At 53.4% G+C, this 24429-nt stretch overlaps 1 protein-coding gene across 6 annotated transcripts in view; it reads right to left on the bottom strand.

Annotated features, from left to right (window-relative positions):
• The window catches only part of LOC308678228 (lysine-specific demethylase 6B-like), a 95470-nt gene that overhangs the window by 16845 nt on the left and 54196 nt on the right, over positions 1 to 24429 (bottom strand). For 5 of the 6 annotated variants that reach the window (XM_081345273.1, XM_081345275.1, XM_081345274.1 and 2 more), the window contains 9 exons: positions 22803 to 22895; positions 20948 to 21176; positions 19784 to 19879; positions 17319 to 17486; positions 14630 to 14950; positions 12051 to 14020; positions 9332 to 9458; positions 3334 to 3439; positions 129 to 334 (listed from right to left, as the gene is read on the bottom strand). In XM_081345273.1, the coding sequence (XP_081201399.1) occupies positions 129 to 334; positions 3334 to 3439; positions 9332 to 9458; positions 12051 to 14020; positions 14630 to 14950; positions 17319 to 17486; positions 19784 to 19879; positions 20948 to 21176; positions 22803 to 22895 (3316 nt within the window). The remainder of the gene's footprint in view (positions 1 to 128; positions 335 to 3333; positions 3440 to 9331; positions 9459 to 12050; positions 14021 to 14629; positions 14951 to 17318; positions 17487 to 19783; positions 19880 to 20947; positions 21177 to 22802; positions 22896 to 24429) is intronic. The other variant, XM_081345278.1, reaches the window with a different exon arrangement.

Raw genomic sequence — 24429 nt, 5'->3', positions numbered from 1 at the left:
GGTAGGGGCCTTACACCCAAGAGTTAAGCGAGGGCACTCGGGGTGCGGCCCTTACGGGCTCAGGAATCCAACCCGGCCCACTCCGCTCGCGGGTGACGGGATGGACGCACCAAGCTTGGCCATCTCACCTGAAGCGACTCCTGGAACGAGGCCGCTTGGTACTGGGCGTACTTGGCGATTGTGGTGTGCGACCGGCTGCTCTCGCACGGCCAGACTTGCTTGGTGCCCGAGAGGTCCCAGTTCTCATCGGAGGGCTGCTGTACTTGCGTCCGGACTTCCACGGCGTGCTCGCCACTCGCCTCCACCAGAGTCTTCGTGCTGAACAGCCCCAAATCTGCGGGCGAGCCGAGACAGTAAACGGAGGGGACGCCGGAGAGCCTCAATCTACGCCCGCGCCCCAAATTGTGGGAGAGATCTGTTGCGAGCTGGCCTGCTCGAGTCTGCAAGAATCGGCCCTCGTTCCCTCCACCCCGCTCGGAAAGGTGAACGTCTGCGAGCAGATCGGCTTCCTCTATAGCCAGATCGACTTCCTAAGGAACGACAAAGATCGTCGGCCATTCTCCAAATCTGGGGCGAGGGGGAAGGGGTGGGGAAATGATCCTTTTCCTTATTGGGCACTCCGAAGATCTGGCCTTCTTTGCTTTATACTTTTATTTATTTAGCCAAATGTGGTTAGACACCGATGAAATTTGTCACCGGGACAGAAGCACTCCAAAGTACTTGCAAAACAACATAACATAACAATAGTAATAGTAATAATAGGGGGGAGGAGGAGGAAGAGGAGGGGGGGAGAAGGAGGAGGAGAAGAAGAGGAGAAGGAGGGGGAAGAGGAAGGAGAAGGAGAAGAAGAGGAAGAGGAGGAGGAAGGGAAGGAGGAGGAGGACAAAGGGGAGAAGAAGAAGGAAGAGGAGAATAAGAGGAGGAGAAGGAAGAAGGAGGAGGAAGAATAGGAAGGAGGAGGAGAAGAAGAGGAAGAGGAGGACGAAGGGAAGGAGGAGGAGGACAAAGGGAAGAAGAAGAAGGAAGAGGAGAAAAAGAGGAGGAGGAAGAAGAATAAGAGAAGACAAAGAAGAGGAGGAGGAGGAGAAGGAAGGAGGAAGAGGAGAAGGAGGGGGAAGAGAAGAGGAAGGAGAAGGTGAAGAAGAGGAGGAGGAGGAAGGAGGAAGGAGGAGGAGAAGAAGAAGAAGAGGAGGAAGGGAAGCAGGAGAACGAAAAAGGAGGAGGAAGAGGAAGAAGAAATAGAAGAGGAGGAGGAGGAAGAAGGAGGAGGGGGAGGAGAAGGAGGAAGAGGAGAGAAGATGAAGAAGAAGAAGAGGAGGGGGAGGAAGGAGGAGGAAGAGGAGGAGAGAAGATGAAGAAGAAGGAGGAGGAAGAGGGGGAGGAGAAGGAGGAAGAGGAGGAGGAGGGAAGATGAAGAAGGAGGAGGAGGAAGAGGAGAAGGAGAGAAGATGAAGAAGAAGGAGGAGGAGGAGGGGGAGAAGGAGGAAGAGGAGAGAAGATGAAGAAGAAGAGGAGGGGGAGGAAGGAGGAGGAAGAGGAGAAGGAGAGAAGATGAAGAAGAAGAAGGAGGAGGAAGAGGGGGAGGAGAAGGAGGAAGAGGAGGAGGAGGGAAGATGAAGAAGAAGGAGGAGGAGGAGGAGGAGGAAGAGGAGAAGGAGAGAAGATGAAGAAGAAGGAGGAGGAGGAGGGGGAGAAGGAGGAAGAGGAGAGAAGATGAAGAAGAAGAAGAGGAGGGGAGGAAGGAGGAGGAAGAGGAGAAGGAGAGAAGATGAAGAAGAAGGAGGAGGAAGAGGGGGAGGAGAAGGAGGAAGAGGAGGATGAGGGAAGATGAAGAAGGAGGAGGAGGAGGGGGAGGAGGAGGAAGAGGAGAAGGAGAGAAGATGAAGAAGAGGAGGAGGGGGAGGAGGAGGAAGAGGAGAAGGAGAGAAGATGAAGAAGAAGAGGAGGAGGGAGGAGGAGGAGGTTAACCAGATGGTCTACTATTTCTTCAGCTTCCGCCTAGGCAAAGAAGATCGCCCAGACTGACGACAAGCGACAGCACGACAAAGTAGCAACAACAGTGCCCAGGAAGATCTGCAAGACGTCTGCAAGCAAGAGCTGGCAGGACCGTAAAACAGAGAAAGCCATAAAAAAAACACACGAAGAAGCTAAACTGCTCTGGGATTGTAGAATTCGAACACACACACAGGCAACTGCCCCACCACAATCCAGACTTAACAACTGTGGACGAGAAAGGCCAAAGAAAAGTCTGGGCAGTGGACACCTAGCAGGAACCGGGAGACAGCAGAAGAGAAGAGAAAGAAGTGGAGAAGGCAACAAAACACAAAGACCCGCAAACAGAACCACTGTGGCAAAAGGAAGCCTAGGCAGTCCCAACAGTCACAGACCCCTTGGGGTGCCATCCCAAAACATCTGGCGCACCGCTGGAACGTTATCGGCATTGACAAATTCACCGTCCGTCAATTGCAAAAGGCAGCTTTACTCGGAACTGCTGACATCCTGCGACAATGCCTGCAACACCATCCAACACCCCACATCTGCCTATCCCAGGTGAGACGGACGGAAATGCCAGATCCAGTCTGAACATCTGGCTGATGGTACCACAAACAAATAATAATCCCAAAGGTGTTTTTTTTCCGGGAGGCAACTGGACTTTCTTTGTTTTCCTTTGAAGAGGTTTCGCTTCTCGTCCCAGAAGCTTCCTCAGGTTCTGACTGGATGGTGGGGAAGTGATTTATACTCCTTCCAGATTGCTGGTCCTTTGCCTTTTTTTAGAGGGCCCTTGAGGCCACTTGGGAGGTTTGTCTGTGTCCCCGGGGCCACCTGAGTGGTGCAAATGGGCGTGGAACCTCCTTTCAACAGTTCCAAGAAGGCTCCACACCCATTTGCACCACTCAGATGACCCTGACGACACAGACAAACCTCCAAGTGGCCTCAACGACTCTCTAAAAAAATACAAATGACCAGCTGTCTGCAAGGAGGATAAATCCTTCCACTTCCCAGTCAGAGCTGAAGAAGCTTCCTGGATGAGAAGCGAAACGTCTTCAAAGAAAAACAAGAAAGTCCACAGTTGCTGAGGACACAGGTAAACCTCCAATTGGCCTCAACGACTCTCTAAAAAAATGCAAATGACCGGCTGTCTGCAAGGAGGATAAATCCTTCCATTCGCCGCCATTCAGTCAGAACTGAAGAAAGCTTCTGGGATGAGAAGCGAAACCTCTTCGAAGGAAAACAGGGAAATCCAGTTGCCTCCTGAAAAAAAGCACCTTTGGGACAACCAGGATCGAGTTGACGGAGAATTCTCCAGAGACAAACCATAACAGTCATACTCACTGAGTCGAAGAGATCCAGCCAGACCCCGGATGACGGTGATGGGGTTCTTGGGGTCGGTGCAGAATTGCAGCAACACAGGGGAGAAAGCGTCTCGTTTGCTCTCCAACTGAAGAGAAAGGAGGAGACTGTCAGAGGACCCCAGGCCGGGTCTGGATCCCCCCCCACCTACCCTCTCGCACAAAGCACCCACCAATCTAAAAAAAAAAAAATTAGAATAACCAGGTTGCCCTCCAGGTATATCAAACCACATCTCCTATAATCCCCAGCCAGAGGGTAAATCACCGTTTTGCAGACTAGGATTGAAAATAGAGGTAAGTCCTCAATTTACGACCAGGCAATTGAGCAAATGCCCCTTGATCGTAGGACTTTGTGATCCCAGGACGCTGCAACCGTCATAAACACAGGCCAAACGCCCCAAATTTTGATTGATTAGCAACTGTGAGGACGGTGCAATGATTTTAAGTGCAAGGGACCGGCCGAAAGTCTCTTTTTTTCGGTGCTGTTGTCGCTTTGAATGGTCGTTAAATAATCGGTCACAAGTCAAGGACTACCTGTATTTAGGAATATCAAGCACTAGGCTGTCACCAGGTAGGACAAAGCCTAACAGATTAATTTGGGTCCATACCTACGAAGACGCTCCTAAAACATACAGGCTTAGTGAACGAATGAAGGCGAACATGCGTGTCCCAGGATAATGTGGAAGGATCCAATCTGGGTCGGTCACCGGGACCCAGAGGTTTAGTTATTCCGAGCTTTCGGACCTGTACTGGATCCCATCTTCAGGGAACATCTCTCTAGCAGTGTGTGTGCTGTTGTGTGTGTGTGGTATTTGTGTGGTGCCTGTTGCATGTGTATGTACCGGTAGGACAGGCGGGGAGGAAGCTAACCACCAGACTTCAGGAACACAAGCAAACGGTCAAACGAGGAGACCTGAACTCACATTGCCCTGGAACAAGGACATCCATTCAATTTCACAGCTATTAAGATTGTTGGCCAAGCAGAGACAAAAACAGCCAGAGAATAATTGCAGCCTGGGAAACAGGACCCAGGAGTGCTGATTTACCACCAGCCAACCAAGTACTTAGAAGGCGGAGGGCTTGGCAGCACAACAGCCAAAAACCTGACACCCTAAAGAGCCCCACACAACCAGGCACCACATAAATACACACACACTACTCCTGAGGATGGGCTCCAGCGCATAACCAAAAGCCTGGAAGTCAAAAACTCTGGTCCCAGAGTGACCGACCCAGATTGGATCCCGCAGGCTTAGTACAAGCCACTAAGTTTTGGGGCCACTGGGCCCTTCTGCTCCAACCCCCCCCCCAGTTAAAGCTAACAAGCCCATCTGTGTTTCCAGTCCCTAATTTGTGTGATCCCTCCTCTTCAAGCAGCAACTGATCCTTAGAGAAAATCAAGGATATCCAAGGCCGTTTTCTGCTTTAAAAGATTCCTCCCAGCGCAAAAAAAACAGGCCTGCTTCTCTCTCTTGAAATGCCGGTGTCGGACTTTGCACAGCCGCGTAAATCCCAGCAGGACAACGAGGGTATTGCTGAAAAGAATTCCGATTTTTTTTTTAAATTGCTATTCACGTTCTTCCAGCTTGGCTCCTCGTAGCACAGCCTTCATCCAAAACGCGTCGCCAAAGACGGTCCACAAAGGATCCAGAGAGTTCAGTTATAGAATCTTTTTTTAAAAAAAATTCCAAACGGAAAGACGCCGCGGTTCCGAGTTCGAAAGAGGACAAGTGGATGGAGTGACGGCAAACAGGTCCAAAAAACCCCCCACAATCCCCCCCCACACACACACACATCCCTTCTTCCTATAAAACTGGCCCAACATCTACTCTTTTTCAGTCTTGTTCCCGGGAAAACTGGGAAAACACGGGCAGTTCAAGGATCGTTTGCCGTGAAATGCAAGATGCACGCGGGGGGAAAAAGAAAAACAGTGGCAGTCCGGAAGGAAAAAAAAATCTTCCCGGTGACGGTGTCTCCTTCGTACGTTCCCCAAACGAATGGCAGTCAAGTCCACCAGTCCGAGCTTCGTCTCCCCTGGCTGCGTTTTGCTCGTTCTCAGGAGCGAGGAGGCCGCGCGGAGTCTTCTGGGACGCCGGACTGAGCTAAGAGCACGCGAGAAGGCTGTTAAGCCAAAAGGACAAGGGGGAGGTCTTGTGGAGAGCCTTGGTGGAGCAGTGGGCTAACGCCTCCTTAGGTAACAACAGCTGCCTGCCATTAGCGCAGGTTCGAGTCCCACCAGGCTCAAGGTTGACTCAGCCTTCCATCCTTCCGAGGTAGGTAAAATGAGGACCCAGATTGTTGGGGGCAATAAGCTGACTTTGTAATAATGCCGCTTGGGGGGGGGGGGCGAAAGCCCTAATAAGCAGGCATATACATAGAATGAAGGCTACTGCTAAGCTTGTGAGCCGCCCTGAGTCTTCGGAGAAGGGCGGGATATAAATGGAATTAAAATAAAAATAAAATATTAATAAATAAAAGAAGAAGAAGGAAGGGATGGGGGAAAAAAAATCAAAAGAGGAGAATGAATCGAGGTGGGGGAGCAAAGCAGAGGGAAGGAAGGAAAGTTTGAGGACCCTTCCCCAAACTGAGGTACGAAAACTCAGGAGGAAAAGATCCGAGCCTCTTCGTGCCGACGGACAATCGTGGCTAGGCAGAACCTGCCAGGAATGGCGGTTAAGATCGAGCCCCAAGAAGACAACCCCATCAAGAATCCGTTTCTGATCCGAGTGCCACCATCGCACAATTCGCTTGTCATCGGGGGGGGGGGGGGGGAGAAAAAGTTCCAAGAGAATATTTTGTCACTCGGGATTGAACCCGGAAAATTACGGTGCCATCACAGTCTATTTTTTTTTTGCAACGTCACTTTTGGCGTATCTCCCCTTTGTGCCCAGCTACTGTTCCAATATTTTGGGGGGAGCTGCTGCAAAGAAGAGGGGGGGGTCCACCTATTCTCCAAAGCCCCTGAAGGCAGGACAAGAAGCAACGGATGGAAACTCATCAAGGAGAGAAGCAACCGAGAACTCAGGAGAAATTTCCCGACAGTGAGAACAATTAACCGGTGGAACTCCTTGCCTCCAGAAGTTGTGGCTGGTCCAACATTGGAGGTTTTCAATAAGAGATTGGAAAGCCGTTTGTCTGAAATGGTATACAGGGTGTCCTGTTTGGGCAGGAGGTTGGACTAGAAGACCTCCAAGGTCCCTTCCAACTCGTGTTCTTCTGCATTCCGAGCAGGGGGTTGGACTAGAAGACCTCCAAGCTCCCTTCCAGCTCCCTTCTTCTATTATTCTGCCCTACAACTCTTGCTTCACCCCTTCTCCATCAACCCAACAGCCTCCATCCTCGACGGAAGAGAGGTATTTTGCTTTGGGAAGACTCAGCGTTGCCTCTTTGATTTCCTCCCCAGCGTAGTAAAGAGTTCACAACTACGTGCGCGGGGCTAATTCTCACAAAAGCCGGAAAGGAAAGAAGCTGACCAAAACGGACCCACAAAAGAGTTTTCTTTCTTTCTTTCTTTCCCCCCCACCCCAAAAGGGAGACTAGACAGGGTCCCTGAATCAGCATCTCCATCTCTGGACACCCAAAGTCTTTTGGTGTGTGTGTGTGTGTGTGTGTGTGTGTGTGTGTGTGTGTGTGTGTGTGTTTCTCACAACCCCTTTCTTGTTTTGCTTTTTCAGGAGACGGGAGGCTTGCCCCGAATAGCAACCGAGAGACAAACTAAGGACGAAGAACGGAAGGAAGGAGGAATCGAGAAGAAGCGGCGGGTGGATCCCTCCGGAGGGGATCAAAAGGGTTCTCCTGGCACCAGAGGGAGGAGAGGGAAGGATCTCGGGGTTCCATGAAGAGAGAACTGGGCCGCTGCACCGCTAGAAACAAGGAGGCGAGACAAGGCGCCACGAAAATAGGGTTTAAAAATAAATAAATAAAGAGAAAGAATAAGGACTTTTGGAGATGACAACGGAGATGTCTCCTAAATTCTGTGGAAGCAGAAACGTTGCTTTAAAGCAGGTTTTTTTCAAACTTGGCCCTTTGATGACTGGTGGACTTCAACTCCCAGAATTCCTCAGCCAGCCAGCGCCTGAAGAATTCTGGGAGTTTAAGTCCATTAGTCATAAAAGATAGTTCTCTCACGCTGGCTGAGGGATTCTGGGAGTTGAAGTCCACAAGTCCTCAAAGGGTCATAGTTCCCTCACGCTGGCTGAGGAATTCTGGGAGTTGAAGTCCACCAGTCCTCAAAGGGTCATAGTTCCCTCACGCTGGCTGAAGAATTCTGGGAGTTGAAGTCCACCAGTCATCAAAGGGTCATAGTTTCCTCACGCTGGCTGAGGAACTCTGGGAGTTGAAGTCCACAAGTCATCAAAGGGTCATAGTTCCCTCACGCTGGCTGAAGAATTCTGGGAGTTGAAGTCCACAAGTGAGAAAAGGGTCATAGTTCCCTCACGCTGGCTGAAGAATTCTGGGAGTTGAAGTCCACAAGTCATAAAGAGGTCATAGTTCCCTCACGCTGGCTGAAGAATTCTGGGAGTTGAAGTCCACCAGTCATCAAAGGGTCATAGTTCCCTCACGCTGGCTGAGGAATTCTGGGAGTTGAAGTCCACAAGTCATCAAAGGGTCATAGTTCCCTCACGCTGGCTGAAGAATTCTGGGAGTTGAAGTCCATGCATCTTAAGCACGGACCTCTGGGAGTTGAAGTACACCACTTTTAAGAGTTGTTAAGGTTGGGAAACATTGCAGTAGAAGGTCTGAACCTATTCTCATCTCTTCCCGAGGCTAAGACTAGACCAAACGAGATGAGACTTCAACAGATGAGGCGTTAAGAAGGACTTGTGGACAGGAAGAGCTGTCAATCACTGGAGCTGATTGACACAGAGGAACCTCTTTCCCTTCGCTGAAGGTTTTCAAACTAAGGCTGCTTAGGTATTTAGTGTAGTGTTGTGGCTGCTGTGAACCCTGCAGTCTAGCGGGGGTTGGGCTTGATGACCTCTTAGGAACCTTTCAACACTACAATGGCTGTCTGGTTAGGCTTGTGTCTTGATATTACGTTGAGAAAGCCATTTTTTTTCCACCTCCAATCTCCCAACAGAAGGATCAGAAACAAGCAAATAATAATAATAATAATGGTGATGTAATAATAATAATAATAATAATAATAATGGTGATGTAATAATAATAATAATAATAATAATAATAATAATAATAATAATAATAATAATAATAATAATAATAATAATTATTATTATTATTATTATTCCAAAGACTCTGGGGGTTGCACCAAAGCTGTTCTAGTGAGCATCTAGGCCACCGTTCCCCAACTTTTGGCAACCTTAAGAAGTGTGGATGTCAATTCCCAGAATTCCCCAGCCAGCCAGGCATTCTGGGAGTTGAAGTCCACCCTTCTTAAAGCTGCCAAAAATTGAGGAACACTGATCTAGCCTCATTCCACGGATTGGCCTGGGGACCCCCGGGGCAAAATTGCCCAGCATCCTTACTGTCCCCCCAATCTCCAGACTCCACGATTCTTTCATTTTGGGAAGGGGGGGAGCCATTCTGTATACCCCCCCCCGCCAAGAATGAAGGAGCGTGAAAAGGAAACCCATAGTCCCCAGCCAGAACCCAGGCCACGGAGTAGCCAACGATGGTCACTGTTGTCTTCTTAATCCGCTTTTCGCCTGCTCCCTCCCTATTTGACGGCCTTCCTCTCTGCCCTTTGGGGCTCTGGAACGTTGGCCAGGAAACTGGTTGAGTTAACCACTTCAGCCATGAGGGCTAGAAACTTTGCCGTTGTTTTGATCCGTCCCTAAAAAAAGCTTAACGCCAGCAGGCCTGGCTGGCGTACTAGAGCGAGCGTGGTTGGCAAACGCCGTGATTTTTTTTTTTACACACAAACCCCTCGAGATCCGACATGGGCAGCCCCCTCCCCATTAAATTCTGTTCCAAGCAGCTCTGCCCGCGGCCCTCTCCGGCTACCTCCCAAAATGGACACTCACGTAGATGCTCGGCGTTGGAGGGCTGAGTTTATCCCGGGGCAGTTTTTCGTCCACGTTGATCTGCGGCTTGACCGAGTGACTTTGGGACAGATACGACTCCTTAAATTTTCCTTTCACCTTGGCGTGCCTGGCGAGAACCGGGGGGGGGAAGGGGGGGGGAAATGTCAGCACAGGCAAAGCGGCGTAAAATTTACACTCTCGGTTCAAGCAGTCCTCGGCTTACGACCGCAACTGGGCCCCCATGTTTCTGTCGCTTAAGCGATACATTTTGCTCAGCGGATTTTGCCCCGTCTCATGACTTTTCTTCTCGCCACCGTTCTTGAGGGAATCATCGCAGTCGGGAAGCGAGTCACCCAGTTGTTAAGCGAATCTGCCTTCCCCGCTGACTTTTGCTTGGTCAGCGGGTCGCGAAAGGGGATCCCGTGACGGTCATTAAAGGCGGGTCGGCTGCCAAGCGTCTGAATTTTGATCACATGATCGTGGGGAAAGGCTGTTAAGTGTGGAAAAACAGGGGAATCGATCGCTTTTTTCAGTGCCACCGTGAATTTGAACGGTCGCTAAGTGAGCAGTTGTAAATTGAGGACTACCTATAATTGCTGAAGGCCGCAGATGTTTTCGTTTTTATTGATCCAACTTTATGTATCAAATTTAGATTAAAAATTGAAATTTTAGCAAATTTAGAAACTGCCCATCTCTCTCCTAGAGGACCTCTGTAATTTTATAGGTGTCCCAGAACACTGCAGTTGGAAGGGACTTCCAAAGATCATCTAGTCCAGGGCTAGGCCACCTTGGCTCTTTTATGACTCGTGGACTTCAACTCCCAGAATTCCTGAGCCAGCCAGGCTGAGGGGAAAGGGAGAGGTTGCCAAGCTGAGCCATGCTGGCTCAGGAACTCTGGGAGTTGAAGTCCACAAGTCATAAAAGAGCCCCAAGGTTGCCTATCCCTGATCTAGTCCAATGGGGACAAGGCAGGGAATTCTGGGAGATGAAGTCCACCCATCTTAAGCATGGAATTCTGGGAGATGAAGTCCACTTATCTTAAGCAAGAAATTCTGGGAGATGAAGTCCACTCATCTTAAGCAAGGAATTCTGGGAGATGAAGTCCACCCATCTTAAGCGTGGAATTCTGGGAGATGGTCCACTTAAGTGTGGAATTTTGGGAGTTCCAGCATCCCGGGGTCAAGTGATCACCATTCGCGACCTTCCCCAGGCAAAGTCAGTGGGGGAAGGCAGACTCACTTAACGACATGCGATTCAGTGAATACGATTGTGCTGCAAGCTGCACAGTCGCGCTGAAACGAGATGGGACACCAAATAAACGTAGCAATAAGGAAATAAAGAGAGTCCCTGCGGATTTTACTCTGCTCCTCGTTGCTGACGCTAGAGGGTTGCGCTCATTTTCCGAAGACATGACTGCGGTCATGTGGCCTTCACGACATCCTGAGTGCTGTCACCTTCCCGTGGATACTCGTTTATCTACATGTCTTTGCATGTAGGTGGGCAGGAGCTGAGGCGAGGACGGGAGCTCACCCCATCGTGCTTGGGTCTCGAACCCGGCCTGCCGGCTTTCCAGCTAGCAAGCCCAGCGTCTTAACCGCTGAGCCACCGCTGAGCCCCGATAATAAATAAAACGATTGGCGTTAACAGCTGTGGCAAAAAGGTTGTCAGATCGGGCAGGACCCACTTAACAACTGCCTTGCTTAGCGACAGAAATTTTGCTCCCAGCTGTGGCCGTTCAATCGGAGGACTGCTTGCACACGGTGAACCGGCGTTTTCCGTTCAGCGGCTGGAAGCTCCCAGGACAGGGGTCGGCAACCTGAAACACTCAAAAGAGCCACTCGGAGCCGTTTACCAGAGAAATAGAGGTTGCTGTGCATGAGTTCTTTCTTTCTCTCTCTCTCTCTCTCCCTCTCTTTCTCTCTCCCTCTCTGTCTCTCTCCCTCTTCCTCTCTCTCCCTCTTCCTCTCTCTCTTTCTCTCTCCCTCTTTCTCCCTTTCTCTCTCCCTCTTTTTCTCCCTCTCTCTCCCTCTTTTTCTCCCTCTCTCTCCCTCTTTTTCTCTCCCTTTCTCTCTCCCTGTCTTTCTCTCTCTCCCTCTCTATCTTTTTCTCTCCGTCTTTCTCTCTCTCTCTCTCTCCCCTCCTCTCTCTCTCTCTCCCTCTCTCCAATCTTCTACTCACCTGGCAAGCTGGCTTCACACTGTTCTCCAACAAGCTGACATTCTTATTGGGCTCTCCTGCCCTTGCTCTGCCAGTCCTCTTGCCCCACTCATTGTGTGTGTGTGTGTGTGTGTGTGTGTGTGAGAGAGAGAGAGAGAGAGAGAGAGAGAGAGAGAGAGAGAGAGAGAGAGAGAGAGAGAGAGAGAGAGAGAGAGAGAGAGAGCTGCTGCTTTCTGTTGCTTCCTGCGGAGACGCAGCAAAGGCAGGAGCCCTGGGCAATAAGCTTCTCTCTTTTACACACACACACACACACACACACACACACACACACACACACAAACACAGAGAGGGGGGGAGGGGGGAAGGGAAGCACATGTGCCTTTCTCTGTCTCTGTCTCTGCAAAGGGCGGAGCTGCAGGAGAAGGCTGAAAGAGCCGCATGCGGCTCTGGAGCTGCGGATTGCCGACCCGTGTCCTGGGAGGAGCCGCCCTCAGGGGAGGCAACGGGGAAAGGGCCTCGGGGGGGGGCGCGGGGGAGGGTGGGGGGCAAGGGGGAAACTCACTTGCTGGCCCGCACGATCTCCGCAGCCGAGTGGTTGATGGTCAGCTCGCTCAGCGGGATGCGGCGTTCCTCGACTTCGGAGGCGATGAAGGTCTCCTTGTCCCCGCTCTCCACCTTGATCAGCCGGATCTTCAGCTCCTTGGGGGGGCCCTCCGTGAAGGAGCGCAGCTTGAGCAGGTCGGCCGAGCACACCATGGTGGAGAGCGAGCCCACCGGAGCCTCTTCCTTCTTGATGGGAGACCTCCGCTCCGGCGCCGGCGGCAGAGGAGGGGGCGGCGGCGGCGGCGGCTTGGCCCCGTTCTCCCGGGCCTGGCCCTTGGTGCTCTGCACGTCCAAACTGCCCAGGATCTGCCGGTTCTTCCCCTTGCGCGCTTTGCCCTCCCGGTGCCTCCGCGAGCCGTCCCGGTTGGAGCGACGGTGCCGGCGGTGCTCCAAATGCTGCTTGCGGGACTCGTCCTTGGGGCGGGGAGGGGTGGGGGGTGGGGGCGCCGGGGGCACGGGGGCCGGAAGGGGAGGGGGCGGAGGGGAAGCTGGGGCGGGCGGGGGGCTGGCCGGGGGCGGAGGGCTGGCCGGGGGCGGGGGGCTCTTCTCCCGCCCTGCCCGTCCGACCAGGGTCTCGCAAGCGCGACTGATCTCCTCCAAGACCTCCGACTCGGTCTTGACGGGCCGAGGGGCGGGCGGGGCCGGGGGCGTGGACGCCCGCTCCTCCGTGGCGCCAGCAGGGACCCCGGCCCACGCTTGGCCTGAGGTAGTGAATTGGGGCAGGGGGCTCTGGCTCGCACCGGCTGGGGGGGAGAGCTTAGCACCTGGGGGCGTCACCGGCTTCAGCCGATAGGAGTGTTTCTGCCCCTCCAACACATTGGCCAGAGACTTCAGGAGAGACGGGGGGCTGCGGGGGCCGAACGCGGCACCGCCGCCGGAACCCCCCGCGGCGGCCAGGCCCGGGGGGCGCTGCTCTTCCGTCTCCCGCTTGCCGAAGCGATAGAGGCAAGGGGGCTCGGGGGGGTCCTGCCCGGCCGGCTTGGGGTAATCGAAGGTGCCGGCCGAGGCCGAGGGCAGCTTGGGCCTGGCCAGGGGTGGGGGGCTCGGCAGCAGAGGGGCGGGGGGTGGCGGCGGCGGGAAGCTCTCCTCCCGCTCTTCCTCCCCGCGCCGGATCGACTCGTCCAGCATCTTCATGATGTTGGCCAGCCCGTCCGGCAGAATCTTGGAGAACTCGGGGGGCTCCTCAAACTGGTCCTCCAAAGGGGGGCTGGCGAAGCCGAAGAGCCGGTCGGGGGAGGCCTCGGCAGCGGGGGGCACCGCGGGCGGCTCCGGCGTCTTTGGATAGGAGGCCCGGGAAGGTGGGGGGGGAGGAGGAGGAGGGGGCGGCGGGGGAGGGGGCGGCGGGGGGCTCTCCGGAGACCTGAACGTTCCTGAGGTAATCGGGGGGCTCGGATTCAGGGGCCTGGGCCCCCCCGCGGACCCGCTCTCTTCCCGGCTGCTCTCGGGAAGCCAGAATTGGGGGGCCGGCGAGGGATCGGGGCTGGCCGGACTGGGGGTCTCCCCGGCCCCTTCCCGGGGGCGAGAGAAGCTGCCTGCCTGTCTGCTGGCGCCCGAATCCGGGAAGCCGCAGCCCGAGTCGCAGTTCACCAAGGAGGGGGGGTCGGCCCCGCTGGGCGGCCCTCCACAGCCGAAAAGGAGCTCCCCCAGGGGGTCTTCGTCCTCGGCCTTGCCCTCCTCGCCCGCTTTGCCCAGCCAGGGCAACGGAGGGGGAGGAGGAGGAGGCGGAGGGGCCGGGGGGCGCTGGGGAGCCGAGGGAGGGGCGGGCGGGGGGCGGTTGGGGGGCGGGGGCTGCATGCGTGCGCAGGGCAGGTTGCGGGGGGCAAGGCAAGGGGCTGGCCGGGAGGGAGGGGCCGGCTTGCGCCCAGCGTTCTCCGATGTGGGACCGGGCGACTCCATTGCCGGCGGCGTTTGGTAATGATTAGAAGAACCCTGCGGGGGGGGAGAGAAATAAAATGAATAAAATGTCTCCCAAGCTTCCCTAGGAGCAGCCCCCCCTCCCTCCTTCCTTTTTCTCCTTCCCTTCTTTCTCTCTCTTTCCTTCCTTCTTCCCTCCCTCCCTCTTTTCCTTTTTCCTTCTCTCCCTCCCTCCTCTCCTTCCTTCTCTTCCCTTCCTTCCCTCTCCCTTCACTCCTTCCTTCCTTTTCCTATCTCCCTCATTCTTCCCACCCTCCCTCCTTTCTCCCTCCTCTCCTTCCTTCCCTCTCTTCCCTTCCTTCCTCCCTTCCATCTTCCCTCCCTCCCTCCCTTGCTTCTTCGTTCCTCCCTTTTCCTTCCCTCTCTTCCTTTCCTCCTCCGTCCCTCCCTTCCCTCTCTCCTTCCTCCCTCCCTCCCTCCCTTTTCCTTTTTCCTTCTCTCCCTCCCTCCTCTCCTTCCCTCTCTCCCTTCACTCCTTCCTTCCTCTTCCTATTTCCCTCATTCTTCCCACCCTCCCTCCCTCTTTCCTCCCTCCCTCCCTCCCTCCCTTTCCCACCCTCCCTCTTTCCTCCCTCCCTCCCGCCCAGGGTCCCCCCACACGGCAGCCCTCCCCCGGGCCCTTACAAGGCTTTCCGAGGCCAGGGGCCCCCGTGAGGTGGTCTTGCTGCTGGTGGTGGGTCCCCCCGGGGTCGGGCGCGGGGCATAAGGCACGCAGGCGGAGGTTGCTGGTGTGGTGGTGGAGTCTGGGCGCCCCCGCGGGACTCGGCCGTTAAGGTCACTTCCGTTGGGCCGGGTCGAGCAGCTGTGGGGCTCGAGGGGGGCGCGGTGTGCTGGCGGAGTGCGGGGAGTGGGCGCCAGGGCCGGCAGGCGGTGGGGGGCCGGGTGGGAGCTGTAGGCGGGCGACGGGTAGGGGAAAGCCGAGTGAGCCACCGAGTTCCTCTGCTCCTGGGGGAGGAAGAGGAGGAGGAGGAGGAGGAGGAGAGAGTGAGAAAGAGGAGAAAAGGGGAGGGGAAGGGAAAGGGAGAGGGAGGAAGGAAGGAAGGAAGGAAGGGAGGAAGGAAGGAAGGAAGGAAGGAAGGAAGGAAGACAGAAGTGAGGGAGGGAGGGAGAGGGAGAGAGGGAGGGAAGGAAGGAAGGAAGGAAGGAGACAGAAGTGAAGGAAAGAGGGAGGAAGGAAGAAGCGAAGGAGGGAGGGAGAGGGGGAAGGAGGGAAGGAAGGAAGGAAAGAAGGGAGGAGAGAAAAGGGAGGGAGGGAGACAGAAGTGAAGGAGGGAGGAAGGGAGGGAAGGAAAAATAAAATCAGGCTTTTTTCCGCTCTTCAGATCTTTTCCGTTGACATCAAGCGTCCTGCAAGGCGAAGCTATCTGGGCTGGGGGCGGGGGGGGGGGGGGGCTGCAGAAGCTTCCAAGCTTTTCCAAAGCAAAAGCCACCAAGAGGCCTTAATCCCACCCCCCACCCCCCCGCAGCCCCCCCCCCCGCAGTCCGGCCCTTTGCAGATGCCAAGCCAAGCAGCAGCCAGGAGCAGGCAGCCCGGGGGAAGCCAGCCCCCCCCCACGGAGTCCTGGGCAAGATTGCAGGGGAAAAGGGAACAAAGCAGCCCCCCCTTTCCCTCCACTGCCCACCCCCCCTCCCCGGGGGGCTAACCCTGGGCTCCTGGACGGCCAGATCTGGGGGGGGGGGTTGCTAATATTTAGAGACCTGGGTGGTGGATCTGGGAACACAAAAGACAGGGAGGACCCCCCCCAGCCCTCCAGAAGGACCCCTCCTCAATTTAAAAAGGGGTCTTGAAACTCGGCCCTTTTATGACTCATGGACTTCAACTCCCAGAATTCCTCAGCCAGCATGCCTGGCTGAGGAATTCTGGGAGTTGAAGTCCATGAGTCATAAAAGGGCCGAGTTTGAAGACCTCTGTGTTAGATTATCAGCTGCGTCATACTTTCCTTCCTTCCTTCCATCCATCCTCCCTCCATATTTTCATTTCTTCTCTTTCTTCTGCCTCCTTCCTTCCTTCTTTCCTTTCCTCCTTCCATCCATCTCCCTTTTTTCTTTCCTCTCTTCTCCATCTCCTTCCTTCCCTTATTCCCTCCTTCCTTCCTCGTTTTTTCTACCATCCATTCCTCTTCTCTCCCTCTTTTCCTTTCGTCCCTCCCTTACTTTCCTATTTCTCCCTTTCCTCTTTCCTTCTCTTCAAAATCAACCTTCCATTTCCCTTCCTTCCTTCCTTCTCATTTTCCTTCTTTCCTTCCTATCTTCCTTCCTTCCTTCTCATTTTCCTTCCTTCCTTCTTTCTTTCCTATCTTCCTTCCTTCTCATTTTCCTTCCTTCCTTTCTTCATTCTTTCCTATCTTCCTTCCTTCCTTCTCATTTTCCTTCTTTTCTTCCTATCTTCCTTCCTTCCTTCTCATTTTCCTTCCTTCCTTCTTTCTTTCCTATCTTCCTTCCTTCTCATTTTCCTTCCTTCCTTTCTTCATTCTTTCCTATCTTCCTTCCTTCCTTCTCATTTTCCTTCTTTCCTTCTTTCTTTCCTATCTTCCTTCCTTCTCATTTTCCTTCCTTCCTTTCTTCATTCTTTCCTATCTTCCTTCCTTCCTTCTCATTTTCCTTCTTTCCTTCCTATCTTCCTTCCTTCCTTCTCATTTTCCTTCCTTCCTTCCTTCTTTCTTTCCTATCTTCCTTCCTTCTCATTTTCCTTCTTTTCTTCCTATCTTCCTGCCCTTCCTTCCTTCCTTTACTATCTTCCTTCCTCCCTTCTCATTTTCCTTCCTTCCTTCCTTCCTTCCTTCCTTCTTTCCTATCTTCCTCCCATCCCATTCTCCTTCCTTCCTTCCTTCCTTCCTTCCTTCCTTCCTTCCTTCCTTCCCTCCCTCCGTCCCCGGGGAGGCCTAGCCTTAAAGGGGGGAGCCGGCCTTACTTGTCTGTCTGGGGCGGCCACGTTCTTGCGCTCCTGGCCCCAGGGGTCTCCATGGAGGGGGTTCCATAGTCCAGGCTTAGGCAGCTGGTAGTGGGGGTTGCCGGGGGCTCCGGGACCGGACAAGACACCATTCTGCATCCCGGCAGGCATTTGCAGAAAGAGAGCGAGAGCAGAGGGTCACGGCCTCCTCCACCACGCGGCCCCCACGGCCTCCCCCAGCCAGGGGGAAACAGGAGCGGAGAAGGGGTCCCAGCAGGAGATGAGGTTGACCTACAGATCCATTGCTCCCCCTTTTCAAAAAAAAGCCGGCAGCCCCCCCCCAAGCAGCAGACCAAAGCAGCGTCCGAAAAGGGCAGGGGGCCATTAAGCATGCGCAGAGTGCCAGCACAGGGGCTTTCCTACCTGGTCGGGACTGGTGCTCCTCCGCCTCTTCATGGGGGCCGGCATCTCTTCGCTGTGGCCGGGATGGGCCGGGTGCTGGACCGGCGGGACGGGTTGGACCACGGGGGGCTCCATGGGGGGGCCGGGCCGCTTGAGCTGGGGGTTCCGCTTGGTCGAGAAATTCCTTTTCTGGGGAAGCGCAGAGGGAAAGCAGAAGGATTTGCTTTTTTCTGCTAAAAAAACCCAACTCAAAAGCCTTTCCAGCAAAACAAGACACCTCAAGGGAAGATCTAGGACAAGGGGGGTGGGGTGGGGATGTCCAATCTTGACAGTTTTCAGACCTGTGGACTTCCACTCCCATAATCCCCAGGCCAGCCATCTTGACTGGGGAATTCTGGGAGTTGAAGTCGGACAGGGATCTCCAAATTTGACAGCTTTAAGACATGTGGACTTCAACTCCCAGAATTCCTCAGCCAGCATGAGGGAACTATGCCTTTTATGACTTGTGGACTTCAACTCCCAGAATTCCTCAGCCAGCGTGAGGGAACTATGTGCCTTTTACGACTTGTGGACTTCAACTCCCAAAATTCCTCAGCCAGCGTGAGGGAACTATGTGCCTTTTACGACTTGTGGACTTCAACTCCCAAAATTCCTCAGCCAGCGTGAGGGAACTATGTGCCTTTTACGACTTGTGGACTTCAACTCCCAGAATTCCTCAGCCAGCGTGAGGGAACTATGACCCTTTTACGACTTGTGGACTTCAACTCCCAGAATTCCTCAGCCAGCGTGAGGGAACTATGACCCTTTTACAACTTGTGGACTTCAACTCCCAGAATTCCTCAGCCAGCGTGAGGGAACTATGACACTTTTACGACTTGTGGACTTCAACTCCCAGAATTCCTGTTACCGTGAGGGAACTATGACCCTTTAATGACTTGTGGACTTCAAATCCCAGAATCTCCCAGCCAGCCATCTTGACTAGGGAATTCTGGGAGTTGAAGTGCATACCACTTAAAAGTTGCCCTGGTTGAAAAACACTATTCTAGGAGAGGGCTCTCCAAATCTGCCAGCTTTAAGACATGGTGGACTTCAACTCCCAGAGTCCCCCAGCCAGCAACGGAAAATTGGGGCTCCATTGTGATCTACTTGTATCCGAGATCAAGTGAACAGTTTTGCAATTTGTTGAAGGAATCATTTTAAAGAGGATGAAAAAAGAAAAAAAACCATTTTAGAAAGTTTAGAAAAAAGATCCAGGAATGGGGGGAAAAAAACCCAGAGAGAAGATTAAGGTTGCATTCCCCTTCACCCCAATTTTCGCTCAAACAGCACCGTGTTTCTATGCTGCCCGCCATAACCTTAAAACTGCTCATTAAACATTGTAAAAACAGCATTTATGGAAACTCTGGCCACGTGGAAGTGAAGAATTAGAGACGGCCAGTTCTGAATAATAACAGAATAGGGACCCCTGGAGGTTGTCTAGTCCAACTCCCATTTCAGACAAACGGCTCTCCAAACTCATCCAATCAGTTCAGGGCAGTTTCAGCCATTTTCAATAAAAAAAATACAATTTTTTTTTTTTTAAAAAAAGGTCACACAGGACTTCTGGAAAAACCGACTCCTCTTTTACTTTCCTTAGTTAATATCCAGAAAAAAAGGCAAACTTTCTCCAATGAGCAATTCGGCAAAAATGTTTGGAAACAGTGATGGACACAGTGCTGGGGAACAAGGAAAATTGGTCCTACAGATTTGTTAAAGGGGGAGTTATTGAAGAGTCATTTTTTTTAAAAAAAAAAAGTATCAGAAACCCCAAGTGTTCTTTTAAACCAGGGGTCTTCAAACTTGGCCCTTTGATCACTTGTGGACTTCAATTCCCAGAATTCCTCAGCCAGCGTGAGGGAGCTATGGCCCTTTTCTAACTTGTGGACTTCAATTCCCAGAATTCCTCAGCCAGCGTGAGGGAACTATGACCCTTTGATGACTTGTGGACTTCAACTCCCAGAATTCCTCAGCCAGCGTGAGGGAACTATGACCCTTTGATGACTTGTGGACTTCAACTCCCAGAATTCCTCAGCCAGCGTGAGGGAACTATGGCCCTTTGATGACTTGTGGACTTCCAGAATTCCTCAGCCAGCGTGAGGGAACTATGACCCTCTGATGACTTGTGGACTTCAACTCCCAGAATTCCTCAGCCAGCGTGAGGGAACTATGACCCTTTGATGACATGGGGACTTCAACTCCCAGAATTATTCAGCCAGCATGCCAGGCTGAGGAATTCTGGGAGCTGAAGTCCACAAGTCATAAAAGGGCCAGGTATGAAGACCCCCAGGTTTTAAACCTACATGAGTCCCCAATTATACAAGTTTGGCAAACAGACTTTGCCTGGACAAACAGGCAAATCTGGAGGGAATTAAGGTCCAGGTCTAAGAGGGGCACAGATGGACCCCCCACCCCACCCCATTTGTGGGGACGGGGAAGAAACCTCTTACCTCAAGATGTAAAAGGTTCCAGACTTGCTGTAAGGGGGGTAAAATTTTGTGCCGGTGATGAGATGACCCCCCTGAATGGAAGTTCCACAGCTGAGCCTGAAAAAGGGGGAAAGGTGGGGTGGAAGAAGAAGACACAGACACCATGTTTTTTTTTTAAAAAAAAAGTTAAAGCTTTTCTTCGAGTTTGGGAAACGGAAGAGTCGCAGGATCTCCTGGTGGTCTCCCATCCAAACCAAACAACCAAACAACCAAACAACCAGGCCAGATTGTTCTTAGCTTTTTAACCTGGGGAAGGCTGGTTAGGAAAAGGCTGGGAAACTCCCCCTTTCTTTGTCTTATCCAGCACATTTTGGGCAACTTGGCGTAGTTAAGGCAACAAGTAGGAAACCGGGAGACAGTGAATTCTAGTTCTGTCTTAGGCACAAAAGCCAACTGGGTGACTTTGGGCCAATCACCAGGAGACGGTGAGTTCTAGTCCTGCCTTAGGCATCAAAGCTGCCTGGGTGACTTTCAAGCCAATCGCCGGGAGACTGGAAGTTCTAGTACGCCTTAGGCAAGCAAGCCAACTGAGAACACTTTGGGCCAATCACCTGGAGACGGTCAGTTCTAGTCCCGCCTTAGGCCTCAAATCTGGCTGAATCACTTTGGGCCAATCACCAGGAGACAGTGAGTTCTAGTCCCACCTTAAACATCAAAGCTAGCTGGGTGACTTTGGGCCAATCGCCAGGAGACGTTGAGTTCTAGTCCCGCTTAGGCCTCAAAAGCTGTCTGAATCACTTTGGACCAATCGCCCGGAGACGGCGAGTTCTAGTCCCGCCTTAGGCATCAAAGTTCGCTGAGCGACCTTGTGCCATTCATTCTCTCAGCCCGGCCCGACCCACCTCACAGGGTTGTCGTCGTGGTGGTGGAGAAACTAAAGAGGAAGAAGGCCTGTGGAATACGTTTGTCGCCTTGGATTATTTTTGGAGAAGATAATAAAAAGCCAGGATAAAACTGAATATTTGGGGGGGGGCAAAGAAGGAGGGGAACGCCTCCGCTCTCCCCCCCCCCACGTCCAGCTTCTCCCCACCCCCTCTGCTGCTCCTCCTAAGGCCCGGGCCCCCACCTCCGGCACACACACACACACACACACACACACACCCTTTGGCCGGTGGGCCATCCTACCTGCTGCAGCCTCCCGATCCGGGCGTGGATTTCCCCGAAGCTCCCATAGTCCCGCTGGTACCGGGTGGCGTTTTGGTAGCACCGAATAGCTTCCTCGTAGTCTTGTTCCGACTCGTAGATGGCGCCCAGTTGCTCCCAGAGGTGAGGCTGGCCTTGGTCCCGCAGCAGGGCCTGGACGCAGCCATGGATGGCCTCCAGCTTCCCGTGCAGGGGCCGTGGGGGCAAATTCCTGGGTGGAGGGGGGGGGGAGACGTGATGAGCCGGCAGCAAAGAGGTGGCGGGGGGGCAGGGGGGAAGTGGGACAGGCTCTCCGGTAAGGGATGCTGGGGCAGGGGCGGCGGCAGGGGGAACGTACAGAGTGGTGAGGAAGGGGTCTTAAAGGAAATAGGTGGTGGTGGGGGTTTCCTTCGGATATAGGGTGGGGGCAGACCCAGCAAAGGAGAGATGAGATCTAGTGTTGTTGTTTTTTCCGGGGAGGGGGCAGCCAAGAAGCCGAAAGGACAGGACTGTGCAACCAAGAGTTAGCCGGGCAATGGCAGCAAGCAAGCAAGCAAGCAAGCAAGGAGGATGGTCAACGGGGAAGAATAAATGTGGCTCAGGGTGGAAACGAGGGGTGGTCCTGGGTGCATTCTGAGCCCGGGTGGGCCTTCCTGCAGAACTTCCTGGAGCCAACGAGGGAACATCACCGGTGCCAGGAGGAAGAGGAGGAGGAGGAGGAGGAAGAGGAGGACTGTGGGGTCCTCGGTGCTCTCTGAGCTGGGCGGTTTCCTTGCAGACGTTTCATGACCCAACTAGGGAACATCATCAGGGAAGGAAGGAAGGAAGGAAGGAAGGAAGGAAGGAAGGAAGGAAGGAAGGAAGGAAGGAAGGAAGGAAGGACTGTGGGGTCCTTGGTGCTCTCTGAGCTGGGTGGTTTCCTTGCAGACGTTTCATGACCCAACTAGGGAACATCATCAGGGAAGGAAGGAAGGAAGGAAGGAAGGAAGGAAGGAAGGAAGGAAGGAAGGAAGGAAGGAAGGAAGGAAGGAAGGACTGTGGGGTCCTTGGTGCTCTCTGAGCTGGGCGGTTTCCTTGCAGACGTTTCATGACCCAACTAGGGAACATCATCAGGGAAGGAAGGAAGGAAGGAAGGGAGGAAGGAAGGAAGGAAGGAAGGAAGGAAGGAAGGAAGGAAGGAAGGAAGGAAGGAAGGAAGGAAGGAAGGACTGTGGGGTCCTTGGTGCTCTCTGAGCTGGGCGGTTTCCTTGCAGACGTTTCATGACCCAACTAGGGAACATCATCAGGGAAGGAAGGAAGGAAGGAAGGAAGGAAGGAAGGAAGGAAGGAAGGAAGGAAGGAAGGAAGGAAGGAAGGACTGTGGGGTCCTCGGTGCTCTCTGAGCTGGGCGGTTTCCTTGCAGACGTTTCATGACCCAACTAGGGAACATCATCAGGGAAGGAAGGAAGGAAGGAAGGAAGGAAGGAAGGAAGGAAGGAAGGAAGGAAGGAAGGAAGGACTGTGGGGTCCTCGGTGCTCTCTGAGCTGGGCGGTTTCCTTGCAGACGTTTCACGACCCAACTAGGGAACATCATCAGGCCTAGAAGGGAGGGGGGGAGGAGGAGGAGGAGGAGGAGGACGACTAATGGATCCTTGGTGCTCTCTGAGCTGGGTGCTTTTCTTGCAGACGTCTCATGACCCAACTAGGGAAGATCACCAATCCTCGGGGTCGTGGTCTGCTTGCACCTTTTCCCAGATGCAAACTATGCAGGGTGGGGGTGGGGTGTCTTGTTCTTGCAGGCAAGACTTTGTTTCTCCTTCTACTCCCCCCCCCCATGCAAAATATGGCCCGGGCCCCAAAGGCCGGGCACAGGACTCACCCGGGGGCGTAGTAGCCTTTGCTGTACTGCCCCAAATTAGCGCCATGGCTGGGCGTCAACGGCAGGGGCGGCTGGACGGCACTGGCGGAGCACCTGGCAGAGGGAGACCGTGGCAGGTCAGAAAGGCAGGCGAGATACCAGCTGGTGGGGCAGGGGGAGGCAAGGAAAGGGTCCTGCTTCCATCCGGCTGGGCTGGGTTTCTTCTATGGCAGGGGTCCTCAAACCTGGCCCTTTGATGACTTGTGGACTTTAACTCCCAGAATTCCTCAGCCAGCGTGAGAGAACTATGTCCCTTTTAAGACTTCTGGACTTCAACTCCCAGAATTCCTCAGCCAGCGTGAGGGAACTATGACCCTTTGATGACTTGTGGACTTCAACTCCCAGAATCCCTCAGCCAGCCTGAGGGAACTATGACCCTTTGATGACTTGTGGACTTCAACTCCCAGAATCCCTCAGCCAGCCTGAGGGAACTATGGCCCTTTGATGACTTCTGGACTTCAACTCCCAGAATTCCTCAGCCAGCGTGAGGGAACTATGGCCCTTTAATGACTTCTAGACTTCAACTCCCAGAATTCCTCAGCCAGCGTGAGGGAACTATGACCCTTTGATGACTTGTGGACTTCAACTCCCAGAATTCCTCAGCCAGCGTGGGGAACTATGACCCTTTGATGACTTGTGGACTTCAACTCCCAGAATCCCTCAGCCAGCCTGAGGGAACTATGGCCCTTTGATGACTTCTGGACTTCAACTCCCAGAATTCCTCAGCCAGCGTGAGGGAACTATGGCCCTTTAATGACTTCTAGACTTCAACTCCCAGAATTCCTCAGCCAGCGTGAGGGAACTATGACCCTTTGATGACTTGTGGACTTCAACTCCCAGAATCCCTCAGCCAGCGTGAGGGAACTATGACCCTTTGATGACTTGTGGACTTCAACTCCCAGAATCCCTCAGCCAGCCTGAGGGAACTATGACCCTTTGATGACTTGTGGACTTCAACTTCCAGATTCCCTCAGCCGGCGTGAGGGAACTATGTCCCTTTTAAGACTTCTGGACTTCAACTCCCAGAATTCCTCAGCCGGCGTGAGGGAACTGTGGCCCTTTGATGACTTGTGGACTTCAACCCCCAAAATTCCTCAGCCAGCCTGAGGGAACTATGGCCCTTTGATGACTTGTGGACTTCAAGCCCCAGAATTCCTCAGCTAGTCCATAAGTCATCAAAGGGCCAAACCTGAAGACCCCTGTTCTATGGGGTGGAAATGGTGCCCTGAGACCATTTTGGGGGAGCGGAAATCTCTCGAGGTGGGAGGGAGCAGGCTTAGGAGAGGAAGCAGAGCAGGCAACACCAAAACTGCCACCCCCCAACACATACACACACTCAATTTGCGACAGGAAAGGGAGGCAGAGATGGATGAACACGGCTTGGGGTATGTGTGTGTGTGTTTGTGTGTGTGTAAGCGTGTCAAGGTGAACACGGGACAAAAGTTTCTCCGAGAGAAATGGAGAGCAGCTGAAGCTAACCCTGGTTGAGATTCCCCGAGATTGGGAGAAGGCGGAGAGGATGCTCCGGATAAACGGAGAACCCACAAAGAGAGTTTATTCTCTGAACCTGAGAAAGGAGAATATTTGC

This window comes from Vipera berus, assembly GCF_964194415.1.
Source record: "Vipera berus genome assembly, chromosome: Z".
Lineage (NCBI taxonomy): Eukaryota > Metazoa > Chordata > Lepidosauria > Squamata > Viperidae > Vipera > Vipera berus.
Note: the sequence above shows the minus strand (reverse complement) of the source record. Positions and strands in the feature narration are given on the sequence as shown.